This window comes from Euprymna scolopes, chromosome 18, assembly GCF_053919585.1.
Source record: "Euprymna scolopes isolate OS-2025 chromosome 18, ASM5391958v1, whole genome shotgun sequence".
Classification (NCBI taxonomy): Eukaryota; Metazoa; Mollusca; class Cephalopoda; order Sepiida; family Sepiolidae; genus Euprymna; species Euprymna scolopes.
This window is the reverse complement of record NC_136499.1, coordinates 788,005-801,947: the sequence shown is the minus strand read 5'-3', so window position 1 is coordinate 801,947 and position 13,943 is coordinate 788,005. Positions and strand designations below refer to the sequence as shown.

The 13,943-nt window shown below is 32.3% G+C and overlaps 1 protein-coding gene across 1 annotated transcript in view; it reads right to left on the bottom strand.

The window, feature by feature from the left end:
- The window catches only part of LOC145297478 (putative elongator complex protein 1), a 133,017-nt gene that overhangs the window by 16,456 nt on the left and 102,618 nt on the right, over window positions 1-13,943 (bottom strand). Inside the window, exons 26-29 of the mRNA XM_080143347.1 lie at window positions 13,643-13,844; window positions 11,376-11,437; window positions 11,013-11,075; window positions 7,607-7,781 (exon numbers count right to left, since the gene is read on the bottom strand). Coding sequence (XP_079999473.1) covers window positions 7,607-7,781; window positions 11,013-11,075; window positions 11,376-11,437; window positions 13,643-13,844 — 502 coding nt within the window. The remainder of the gene's footprint in view (window positions 1-7,606; window positions 7,782-11,012; window positions 11,076-11,375; window positions 11,438-13,642; window positions 13,845-13,943) is intronic.

Below are 13,943 nucleotides of genomic sequence, written 5' to 3'. Positions count from 1 at the left end.
AAAAATAAAGATACAACAATGTTGTGGTGTAAATGTCGAAAGGAATAACAAGAAGACTCAGAAACAGTGAAATGAATAATATAGTAACAGAAATACAAACAAGTATGTTAGTTGAGTAGGAATTCTGCTCAACTGATACGTCCTGAACTGTCATCTAAGCTTCAGCCTCTGTCCAACTGACGAAATGTTGCACCCCTCTGCCTGTTCTATAAGTATTTTAAATGGTGAATGCTCTGAAGAACTGCAAGCACTTGTGCCCCCACAATGTAAATACCATCGACAAACCCAACAAGCAGTTAAATCCAACCCCTACACAGTAGAGATCCCTAGATGTAAGAGAGCTTTCTACTCCAGTAGTTTCTTCCCCAGAACCACTAGACTTTGGAATTCCATTCCGGGTCCCTGCTTCCCCAATTGTACTGACATGCAGAAGTTCAAGTGTAACGTGAACTGACATCTTGCTGCCCAACTCCCTACATAGTACCCCAGTAGCTTATGTCCCTGATAGTAGCCCCCTACACCAAAGAGCCAATGTGCCTTGTTTGAGGTGAAAATGTAATTAAAAAAAGAAAAAAAAAGTAATGTTAAGACTCTCTTCCTCTGAGTCTTGGGTCCAGACTGACTGGAGAGCAGAACTTGCTTTCCGGAAATGATGTCAGGAATAGTCGATCATCATAATTTGTAGGGATGCCACCACAACAAACAACAAACATTGTCTTTCATGAACATGCAGTAAAAGCTTTTAACATATTAAGTTCATAAACTCTGGATAAAAATATAAAATGTCGGTACTTGTACAGTTTAATCAACACATTAAAAAAATGAAAATATTGGAAAAAGGTGATATTGTACGTATCCGTTATGGAATGAAAATCTCTGAAAAAAAAACTTCACTTAATTTCATCGAATATTTGTTTTTTTTTACAGCAAAAAAAAACAATTTGTTACGATACTGAGCAAAAGGTTTGATTTTTAGGAAGAAAAGCTAGTATTAAAGATGGGGAGGGAGTGTCGGCGCTTTAAACTGCATTATCTCCCCGTGGCGTGTTCAAAAAATTCAAAGATGGCTACCTTCAATGCACTGTCATAAAAATGTGTTTTTCCGCTGAAAAAAAACTATTCGATCAAATTAAGTGAAATTTTTTTCGGCGCTCTTCTGTCCAAAACGGATACATACAATGTAATCTTTTTTTCAATATTTTCATTTTTTAATGTCTTGATTGAACTGTACAAGCCAGCTATGTTTAGTAGAGAAAATATTTTAATTTAATTACAATTAATAATTATTAAATTGAAAATATAGTATTATGCTAAAGCCTAGTTAATCGTTTGTTTTCCAAGGCATTTTTCTCATATATTTTAATTGCATAAAATAAATGCTAAAATATTATTCAGTTTTGGGAATGAGTTATGTTTGAGAAAGAAATTAATTTTAATTATTCTAATTACTCATAATTTTGCAATTTACTCACCAATTTACACATCTCTTACTAAGTTTCCACTATAGCTCTCATCCTCTCTCACTGCATATGCTTGACCTCCATCTAAATTCTGATTGTATACAGTATCTATCACTCTTGCTTTTAACACACTTTTTTGTTTATTAACAGTCAAAGGTAATAAAACTATCAATAAGATAGAATATTGGAAACAATTTGTGGTAAACAATAGGAAATATCACCACCAGTATTATTACTATTCAACCAATAGCTGGAAAAGAAAGAAATAGAGCAAGAGCAGAAAATAATGAACAGATGTTACAATATTTTTCGCGTTAATTGAGGGTATGCGTTAATGAGGGTATTTAAGTGAATCCATTTATAACCATGTGTGATAAAAACAAATAAATACAAGAGAACAGCTTTACAGAATGACTAAATTTTGTTGAATTCTCCAGTATTTTATTTTTTCGTGTCAAAACAAAAAGATCACTGCATTTCTGCTGATGTTAACTAAATTACAAGGTGCCTTAAATTATTTTCCAGACTTTTTTCATATGGGTAGTTTTATTGATAGTACACACATGAAACTCCAGTCTCCTTTGAAGTAATCTTTTTCAGCTGCAATGCACTTGTGTTTCTGCTGATAAGTGAAGATAAGTTAAGCACTGTTGTATCTGGTCAGTACTTAGATGAGTAACCTATGAGAAAACATTCTTTCTATGTGTATAAATTGCTTGAAATATAACAAATGACAGAAGAGCATCCCATCACATGCATATTTTTTATTCAATCATTCTAGTACAAGACTTGGTGCTTGTTTACATAGGTGATTTTTTAAACCAATGCATTTCAGGTGAAAACATTATTACGTACTTATGTGTCACGCTGAAATTAGTATAAATTCTCAAAAGTGATCCAGTAGAAAAATAATTACCAGTAAAAATCTGGCAGAGAGTTCACAAGATGTAGGGGGAGGTAACTGCAATCTATAATTTCAACTAAATCAGCCTTTTTAATCTGTATCGCCATCTTGACTTCAGATATCTGGAACTGTATTTGAGGCTGATTTTGTATTTTTTAAATGTGTAGCACTTCATCTACTAGATCATCTCATAATTCTTAGAAATTATACTAATTTCAGCATGACACATAAGTATGTAATGTTTTACCTGAAATGCGTTGGTTTAAAAGATCACCAACTCATAAACAAGCATCTAAAACTTCACTTGCTCTTCATAGCAGCAAGTTTTTGAAAAATATTTTTTAACTAAAACCTACTTCTCCATTTTTTTATAACTAAAACCTACTTCTCCATGCACATTATAGTATGCATTTCTCAACAATCAAAAGTTAATGAGAGCTTTGTACACATATAGGGCACTGTTTAAATTGATGCCATAGCAAATATTTTCAAAACAAATATGCCCAATTAAAATATTTTTTGTAATTTCAAAATATTCAGAATTTAAATTAATTGATAACTAGTAAATATATTCTCCATCTGGTTAGATATGTTTGCTAAGCTGGGAAGATAATATGGTGAATGAACATATATTACACTGACCCTCAAAGAAGGAAGTAATGACTGAAAGGATGTTATCATGATGATCAATTTCTCCCTCTAAAAAAGATTTTATGCACGCCTGTAGATCTCTCTTCCATTTGCCTACTTTTCAGCTGACTATAATATGATCGTATTATTTGGATTCATCTGACTACTGTTCTCATCTTGAGTGTGATTTTCACAACGTTTCAACCAATGTAACTTCCAACTTTTTTCAGGTGTATCTTGTCAAATTTGGGAATGTTTCAGTCAAACTCTGGAATTTGGATAGAATTTCAAGCAGAAGCCTTTATTTACTTCACGGGGGTAGCATGCTCTTGTTCCATCAGCCATGACTGGATAGAGGTTCTAAGTAATTTCCAATTGCATTTTTCGGTCGCTCACACTGAAGATTAAACCTTCAACCTTCAGGAGAATATCACTTTTTACAATTGATTTTTCCAAATATTTTAACCACTACGCCACAGGTCCTTGCGGATAATTCTAGTACGAATTTTAGGAGCCTTAAACTATTTTTATTTCTAGTTGTAAATATCACTATTTATTACTATATATTAACATCTATATATATATATATATATATATATATATATATATATATATATATATATAGACTTATATGTAATATACTGAGTTCGTGTAATTCAGTAAATTTTCATATACCAATAGGTTTTAAGCCAAAAATAGTTGGCTTAAGGAGTAAGCTACAAAATTATCATATTTCATAATTGAGCATTAATATACTGTGTATGCAAAATCAAGACTTCAAAACAAGGTGTTGATGGCAACAAAAAGTGTATTACATTTTACGTTACAATTGTTTCAACGTCCAGTTCGACAATTTCAAGCATTATATCATTTGAAAATTTTCAAAAGCCAGCATTTCTTCAGACTTTATGAATAAACACACTTTTGGCAATGGAGCATTTTTTGAAGAGAAAGAAAAAAAAAGGGGGGGGCATCCCTAACGGGAAAAGCATGTGAGAAACATTTACCTTGGTTGTGGTTACGGAAAAGCCCATTTAAATATTAATGTATGGCCTAATTTTCGTATCCTTGTTTAAGAACAGAGTTATGGGAAGTTTTTACAGAGAGCCCTAAGCCATTTAAAAAATTGTTTATATATATCCCATTTGTTGGGTTCCTGAATTAGATCCTGTTATTCCTTTATTTTCCAATAATTGATTTTTTATAAAAAGAATTTAAAAATTTTTGTTTCTATATTTATATTATGACCATAGCAACCTTGCAAGAACATTACGGTTAGTTTTAGTTTCGTATAAGTGGCAAGTAATGTTTATAGGTTATCGTTATATTGGTACATGGATTTAAGACCATTTTAGGTTAAGAATTTAATTGAATATGAGAATAAAATAAAATGAGTGTATTAAATATAAATATAAAACCTTGTACAACATTTCGGGTGAAGTATTCTAATCTATTTACTGTCTGAAAATTAATTGTTATTCTACTTGAAAAATGTTTTTATATCGTTACTTAGGATAATTATGAAAGGGAGATAATCCAATTATGTTGTTAAGTACTGCTAGTTAATTCTGTTTAAAACTGGGTCGATTTTGTTTCTAATAATGGTTAAAGGGAGGTAATTCAGGCCGTTTGTGTTTTCCGTTCATTGATTACTAGAAGGCGACTATGATTTAATAATTAATTTAATCAGATAGGTCCAGAACATGCTCCGATGGCTTATTTAACAAATTTAGTATATAAATTATGTTTTTGATCTAAAGGAATTGGTTTATTACCCATGTGTTTAACTCGCATCTGTTATTAATCACTTATGCTGCTCATGTCATATAATTCATGCGTTGTGTTCTTGGGTGTCTAAATAAATAAAATATTATATATCCTCTAATTATTATGCTGACTTATTCTCCTACTTCACTCCATGGTCTAAGTGTTTTTTTACCCATAAATGCAGGAGTAGACATCTTCCCACCGGAGTGAAACATACTTGGAGCCATGGGTGGTTCTGCTGTCAGAATAATATTTTGCATACAGAGTATATATATATATACATATATATATATATATATATATATATTGTTTTTACTTATTACTTGTATATCTTATCATCAGTGGGTACTTTTGTGAGCAGACTCACTACATTTAGACTTACCATCTGGTTGGAATGAATGGGAGCATTGTTTATTATTTCCATAAAGTGAGCTGAATTCTTGACATATGATGGAGATTTGCCAATGATTGGGGAGATTATATCTACCAGGAATTGGCTCAATTGATGGCATGTTGAACCTCGAGTACTGACAATGAGTTCGACAAGATACACCTGAAGAAAGTCAAAGGTTACAGCAATCGAAAGGTTGTGAAAGTCACACTCAAGATGAGAACAGTAATCTGATGAATCCAAATAATACGAATAACCAATCCTCATCTCAAAAATTCAGAAATATAATATGATCATCTTCAAGTCTTATCTTCTTGATGAGCGGTCCCCTTAAGTAATCCAATTTACCAAATTTCCACTACTAACAATTATCACGATATTGCTCCATTGACTACCATACATTCTTATCCTCGAGTGGCCTCCAGGCCTCGATAAGTGGTCACTCCTTTGTAAAAAAAAATTTTTTTAAATAATGCAATAATCGATTAAATCTTGCATACGTATAAGAAAATATGACAATGCAAAATGACAACTTTTTATACTACCAATATTACCAAATATTAATTTATTAGATGCTGTTTAAATGCAAATTAAGACTTAAAAGTGTTTATAGATTATTATGTATACAGTATTTAAAAATTTATCTCCAATCACAGAATTAATTAAACATAACCTGTTTTGTTGTTAGTATAGTTACGATGGATGAATAAACTTGTGTATTTATTCATTTATAAAACTGAAAAATTTTTACTTTGAGTTATTGCTTATAGTCAGCTAATGTACTTCTTAACTTCCGGCGATGTCAGAAGCGATGACAAGACAAATCAGTTCTTTCACTTTTATTGTTCCTCAGTATTTTTAATTTAAAGTGATTTATTGAAATAAAATATAAGAAAATGACATTATTGAAAAGTATACAATAAAAATTAACAAAATCATACAGATAAAAATAACACAATTAGTCTTTATTTTCACTTTTAATAACATTTTTAAAATAAAAGTTTTTATTTTATTTGAAATTTTATAAGAAATATATGTTTATGAAATTATAAAAGTATGTTTTGTATTTTAAAAATATCTTTTTTATTTGAATTTATATAATAAATATATGTTTACGAAAGTATAAAAGTAAAATTATTGAAATCAAAATAACAAAATTTCAAACATCATAAAAAAACTATCCAATACATAATATTCCCCAAATAATTTTAAAAGATTTTAAAAAGTGTTTTCAATAATATAAAAAAAAATAATTTCAATAATTCTTAATTAAAATAAGACCAAAAAACTTTTCAATGACTATTAAATATCAAAAAAAGATCAGAAAAGCATAATAAAAAAGAGTACATGCACAGAGGAGATATAGGTGTGAGAGAAAAAAGTGCTGTCAGAAGCTAGGAAGTACATTAGCTGACTATAACAGAGTTATTTATTGCTAAATCAAAATTCTATAAACAATTCATTGTGCACAATTTGTTGCAAATAACTTGCTTGGAGGTGTGGGTTCATACCTTTCCAATGATATTAATGTATAAATGAGCACAATAGATCCTATAGGATTTGAACGCTGCATAGGATACACACTATGAATTTGAAACTGGAAAATATGAAACTTTATTATTTTTCATATTTATGTCTCATACTGAAATTAGACATTTCATGAATGACGTCCAACTTTGTTTTCCAATTTGCTTGTGCAATCTGCTTGGAGCAAGTCGTTATCAACTGATGAATGGAAAGATGGACTTTTTTAACATGGACTATTATAATCAAACCAAAAACCTGTGAAAAGCCAGTGTAGCTTTTCTGTGAGCCAAAAGCTGAGTCAATTCAACAGCCAAGCGGAACCTTTTGGATGAGTTAACCCCAGTTTTGAAAACTGCAAATTCAGTCCTGAGACTAACAAAAGAACTGTTCTTTTATATTTCTGAATTTTGGAGATGAGAATTGATTATTTATATTATTTGGATTCTTTAGACTACTGTTCTCATTTTAAGTGTTATTTTTACAACATTTAGATTGATGTAACCTCTGACCTTTTTCAGGAGTATCTTGTTAAATGTGGGAATTTTTCTGTCAGACTTAGTAATCTGCATGAAACTTTGAATAGAACCCTTTCTTTTGTCCACAGGAGTAGCATGAACTCGTTCAAGCTGCCATAACTGGGTAGAAGTCCGAAGCAATTTGCAATTATATATCACCCATGCTGAGAATCAAAACTTCAACTTCCAGAATTTATAGTTGAATTTTACCAAGTACTCTATTCAATATACAGAAGGGTAGCCAGGCACTCTTATTTTGGTTTCTCTGTATCAAATTGCATCAGTTCTTGGAGTCGGTTATAACAGATAAGCATCGGAAAAATTCAAATGTGTCTGTGGAAACCAATTCTTGTCTAGAAGACAGTACAATGATGAACCCAGAAGAAAAACTCAAAGATTGCTGCAGACATACCCAATATTTCTAGCCGAGCTTTTTGTTTTTCTTCCCTGACAACAAACAAACGATTCTTGTGACGATTAAAGTCAGCGTGGAAACTTTTCAAGGATTCCATTTGGGAATCAAAAGCAGCAACGATTGCGTCTTTCAAATTACTTTCAATGAAGTCAGTTCGGTTGTATTTGTACATCTGAAACGAAAAGATAAATGAAATGTAATTTAAAGACATGTACAATGGATAAGATTTGTACAAAAAACTGAGCTACTTTCCTGCATGCATATGTGTGTGTGCGAGAGAGAGAGTACAACACATGCATTTTTATAAGTTTCAACACAAAAATTATCTGTTTGTTAGATATTCGTTTTGTGAAATGTCTTAGTGGTTTTAATTGGATTCCCACATGTGGATTATGTATCTGATCACCATTTTAATAACTGGAATCAACATTGGAATGAATTGTTATAAAATATTTAAAATATTAATTCAGTTCCACAACAATCACTAGCAGTTCAGTTGCAGCATAGATTCCTAGAACTTTAACTTCATGAATCTATGCAATCCAGTATTACCTGCTGTATAGCTGGGTTGCTGGCAACTTTTTTTTTTCTACTTAGGAGTCACCACTTATCAAGGCCCAAAGGATACTCGAGGATAAGCATTAATGAATGTAAGGTGGAACAGTGTAATAATCGTTAATGGAGTAAATTGGGTAGAATTTCATTATTTATGGGGATGGCTCAAAAAGAACTTGTTTACATTAGATTTGAAGGCTACCATGTTGCATTTAACTGGGAAGGAGGACAGCATGCAGTTCTGGGAAAGAAGCTTTATCTATGGAATTTAGGCACAAATTGAGAGTGGGGGAAATTGTTTATAGTGGTTGTAGTTAAACTAAATCAGATCCACAAAAGTTTGGCTAGTACAAAAAATGACCAATCACCTGACACAATAAAAAAATATTTCTTGACAAAGAATGCATGAGCCTACTTGTAAAGTCACACACAAATGCATCAAATGAATTTAAAACTAAAATATATAAAACTTTATCTTTACCAAATCTTGCATAATTTATTAGTTTGGCATTCATTCCAAGATTCTTGCCATGTTTTTTTTATTATCTTGCTTATAGAAGGGTGAAGATCAATGTATAGAATCTTTGTATTGGAAAGTATCATGTTCAGTGATTCTTTTGCTACTCTATCCACTTTTTCATTTCCACAAATGTTAATATAACTCAGTATCCAGCATAATTGTATTTTACTCTGTTTACACTTATAGATGGAAATGAACTTGTTTAAGATTTTTGTGATTAAGGGGTTATCCATATTTTTGTTCTTCAGTGCTATGAGCATCAATAGAGAATCAGAAAAGATAAAGTTATCAGTCATACTATCTTCTATTATTTTCAAAGCTTAATATATGGCTGCAGCTTCTGTATTGAAAATTGCTGCTTTGTTAGTCAGTCGATGTTGCATTTTTATCTTATAGCAACTCATATGACTCAATCTGAAGTTTCAATTCTACATCCTATTCTGTTTAATTTAATTCAGCTACAGGATTCCTACTCTATAATCATCTCTCATACACTCCCTTCCATGCCACAACAAGACCAATCCAACAAACTAGAAGTATACCAAAATTCACACTTGTACATTCAAAATAAACTTTCAATGTTTTGCTTTCATAACTTAAATGTGGTTATTCAAAATTCACATAAATAAAGTCTGCCGTTCACGTTGCATATCAAAATATTTCAAAACAAAATGCAATATTGCTGATAGACATTTGAAGCATGATTCTTCTTTACCATAAAAAAAACAAAAATTCTGTTAACAAAAAAAATATTTTTTTTAGTAGTTCAACTTTTTATTGAACACTTCCATAAAAAATTGGGGATATGAGTTTTTTAGGGCAGTTAACCAAAAATATATTTTCTATGAGAGATAAACACTGTATTTTTTTAGGATGGAGTGAGGTTGAGAAGGGTTTGTGCTGAAAAATTAGCAAAAGAAAAAAAATTACTTACCCTACCATTAATCATAGGTTTAAGTGGTAAGCCACTTAAAAAAACTTTCCTTAACTCTGCTACTAACCCTAAGTGGCAAGCCCCTCCCCTAAAAACTTTTCTTACTCCTACCACTAACCCTAAGTTTTAGTGGTAAACCTCCTACAAATAACACAGATTAACATGGAAATTTGTTTTTATGGATAAAAAAGATGGGATGCCACTAACAAGTAAAGAACAACCCAAAGAATATATTTCAATAAAAAAAATAAGCCTTTTTCCCCCATTTTAAATTTTATTTATTACATAATAACACTACAGATGTTGCTATATTGTTAGTCTCTGTATGGTAGTAAAAAAACATTATTTTGAATTTTGAATGTCTATGGAACCTTATATCCTCTGCCAAGGAAGTTATGATTTCAATCAACTTTATTTGTCACTACATTTGTGTACAGCATTCACATCACTTGACTTATTATCACCAAACAATGTAACGGTTTAACTTTTAATTAATTTTGGAATACCTTGTTTAAATGTCAAGATCACAGAAAAAGTGGAAGTCACACTTTTGCCGATGACTTCAGTTTTGTTCATCATAGAGATTCACTACTTGACCAATATTGCAGCTAATGAAGTCCTGTATCTTTTATAAACTTAACCTTGCAAAGTTCTATTATGGTAAAAACGTTTTAAGAATTTCAATTTCCAATTTTTCTAAATTTTATATATGCTCTGATAACAGTAACTACAATGTAAAATTTCAACTTGATCAAATCATTTTTTTCAGTTATTAATGTTTCCATGGCTTAATTTCAAAAATATATCATATAATATTGGCCCACTCTTATATTATCATACACTGACATACAGGCAGAGGTATGTAGTCTTACGATAGAGTTATATTTTTGTTTTCTATATTTTGTGCACCTAACTGTAAAGTCGAACAGAATGAAGGAAGAAAGCGACCACGTGTCTGCGCGTGTTGTCTTACCTGCTGGGAGGATCACAGGGAGGGCAGAAATTAAAAATGGCGGCTGTGGTTTTTGTAAGATTATTGAGCGATGACGTCAGGCCTCACATGACTGTTTTTCTGGCCGCCGATTGGCTGATGACGAACGCTTGGACAATAAAAGGAGTATGTTCAGAAGATCGACAACAGTGTGTATCAACTGCATCAGTGTGATTAGAAGTTTGAAGTGTGTGTTAATCAACTGCCGTAGTTGTGAAACGAATTCACTACTAAACATGGCATCACATACAGAATTAGAATGATTACCATATAATAACTACCACAAGATTTTGTCCTTCCCAATCATATCATCACCGAATGATGGTATGGAATATCCAAGTTTCCAAAGAATAAAACTCCAAAAAATTTAATAATACAAATGAACAAAAAATTATCTACTGACCAATCGTAAAGACTCATCCCAAAATCCTCCATCAATAAGCGTCACAATGGCCTCTTCAGCATCCTACAGAATGAAAAAAGGCAGAAGATAATTTAAAGCAATACAAAAAGAGTGTCATATTTAAGACAATTTTGTAACAAACGTGTACAATGCATATCCTCTCCCTCCCTTCCATATGTAAGTTTAATGAAAATGATGCTCCTAGAATTTATAATTTTTTTAGAACATTTGACCACCCTCTAAATATTTCATTATTTAATGTCTTTGTTTTATTACTTTATTTATACAAAATCAGATAGAAAGATAGGAAATAATTTATTGTATCAGAAAAATTTTAATGTAATAAGTGGTGAAATTTCTTACTTTTGCATATTGTTCATACAACATAGCAGAATCTTGATATTTGCCGACAGATTTTAATGTTCCTGAAAAAAATAAGTAAAACTTTTGTCAAAATTGAAATTTGTTTTATGCTTAGAAAAAGAAAGAATTTAACATGTACTTTTTTCTTAATGATCAAATTCATTTCTAGTTAATAGTTTTTTTTTACTTATGATTATTCTTATTATTGCAAAATGTTTGGTTTATTGTAAGAGTACGCCACCAGAAATTTGGGCGAGTCTAAACATAACCATGTGTGATAAGAATGAACTAATTAAAAGCCAGAGCAGTCTTATAAAACAATTGTTTCTTTTTTAATTCTCCAGCACTATCTTTTCTGTATTGAAATGAAAAGACCACTATGGTTCTGTTGATGGGAACTAAATTAATTCTTTTCTTAGGAAAGCTTCTCTGAATGTATTTATGCTGCCATTTTTTTGCTTTAAACTATATTTTTCAATTTCAAGAATGACTGAAGATTTAAGAGTCATTTTGAGTTGGATTAAATAAGAACTTTGCAGAATTTGTTCAAAATGATTTGTATTGTGCAAATCACTTCAGTAATTTGGAATCTAAATTCCCAAACATAAAAGTATTGCCACCACGATTCAAATGAGAGCTGACATTGAACCGTTTTACAGCCAAACAGGGATCAAACTCAATGTTCTGTAATGAATGACAATATCAAACAGATATCAACAAGAGAAGAGCACCATATCACTGTCACAAATTACAAACGTTCACAATATAGTTGTACAAAATAAGCATTACTTCAACAGGAGTTTCAGGAAAAACTGCCGAATGCATGTTGCTGGCTTTTATTTTGACTTCACTTCCTATTTACTTGCATTCACATGGGGGCAGAGTTAGAAACAAGGTTGATTTATAATGTGGGGAAAATCCAGCTACCCCCAAAAGTGGCACTCTGAATTAGAACAAAGATAAATTGCCTCAGTTGAGATAGACTCCTCCTTCACTGACTGAGGACGGAATGGACTAAGTGTAGCATTTTGATTTCAGTTATTTGTATTGGCAATAAAAATAACATCAGCAAACTCTCTCTGAGTTTATCAGATCTGAGTATGTCTTCAAGAATTGTTACACATCCAACATATCATATCATTTAATTTCTTTCCATACAACACATGCCCTCAACTCTCACTGGCCAGGCCTCACCTATATAGACAACCCTACTGCATACCTATGTCCAACAGACTCCTCCCTTAATCATTAGTGCCAATAATAACAAAAACTCTCCAAACTCATTCCATTCACTTCCAACTTTTGCCATCGCACTAGCTCTATCTTTTGCTTCAGCATGATCATCAAAATAAAAAAACCTCCGATCAACCTCAATACCTTCACCATTTACATATATTTTCTCCATATCTGAGTTTGCATCCATCTCTACTGCTTTACCACCCTTCTGTACACAAATCGGCCAGCTTCCCTCAACCCATCAACAACAACACGTACATCAAGTCTGTTGCCAAGGTCGCTGGAAAGATGGTGGGATCCTTCTACTGCTCCAGAAGATATCTCACTACTGATGCAATTCTCTATCTATATAAAAGCCAAGTACGTCCAAGGATGGAATACTGTTGCCATATCTGGGCAGGAGCTGCTAAAAACAGCCTATCCTGCCTTGACAGAGTACAAAATAGACTTCGTGGCTTAGTGGGGGATGCCCTTTTCTCTACCCTGCAACCTCTCTCCCACAGAAGAGACGTTGCGAGCCTGTCCTTGTTTTATCGTTATTTCCATGGCAGATGCTTGTCTGAACTCCAATCTCTGGTCCCCCCTTGCCAATCTTTCACGAAAAACACCCGTCTAGCTGAATCCACTGTGAAAAATTTCCCCCACTCTATATCTGTGCCTAAATCAAAACGCGGATTCCATGAACAAAGCTTCTTTCTTAGAACTGCATGCCTGTGGAACTCTGTTCTGTCTGCCTGCTTCCCTCCGGACTATAACTTGGATGTCTTCAAGTCCAATGTTAACAAATTCCTAATGAACCGCCCCCTTAAGTAAACACTTCAGCAAATCTCCTCACTAACTTAATGTACTTGCAATAACCCTTATCCCTGAGTGGCTTCCGGGCCTTGATAAGTGGTGATCACTGTGTAAAAAAAAAAAAAACAAAAAAAAAAACAATGTACTTAGTCTGAATATCTGTGTACAAAAAGGTTATTAATCAAGTGAACCTCATATTATAATTAAAAAAAAAAATTAAGAATGGAAAACCTTACCAGCAACAGAAGCAGCAAGATGTGCCACTTCTTCTGGGCTGTAATCAAGTCTTTGGGCCATGCACATAACCTGCTTTGCATTATGGGATATCTGGAAACACTGTAAAGCATTTTCCCAACTGCAAGCTTTAACATACATCACTGCGGCTTCCTCATAAAATCTTTGCTCCTTCAAATTATCCGCATAACTACTGGCAACAAGCTACAATAAGAAAAGCAATAAACATGAGTTTCATATGCTTTAAATTACCAAGAAATAAATTTTATTTGGCGGATTTAGTTTTAGATGACAGAGTGAAGA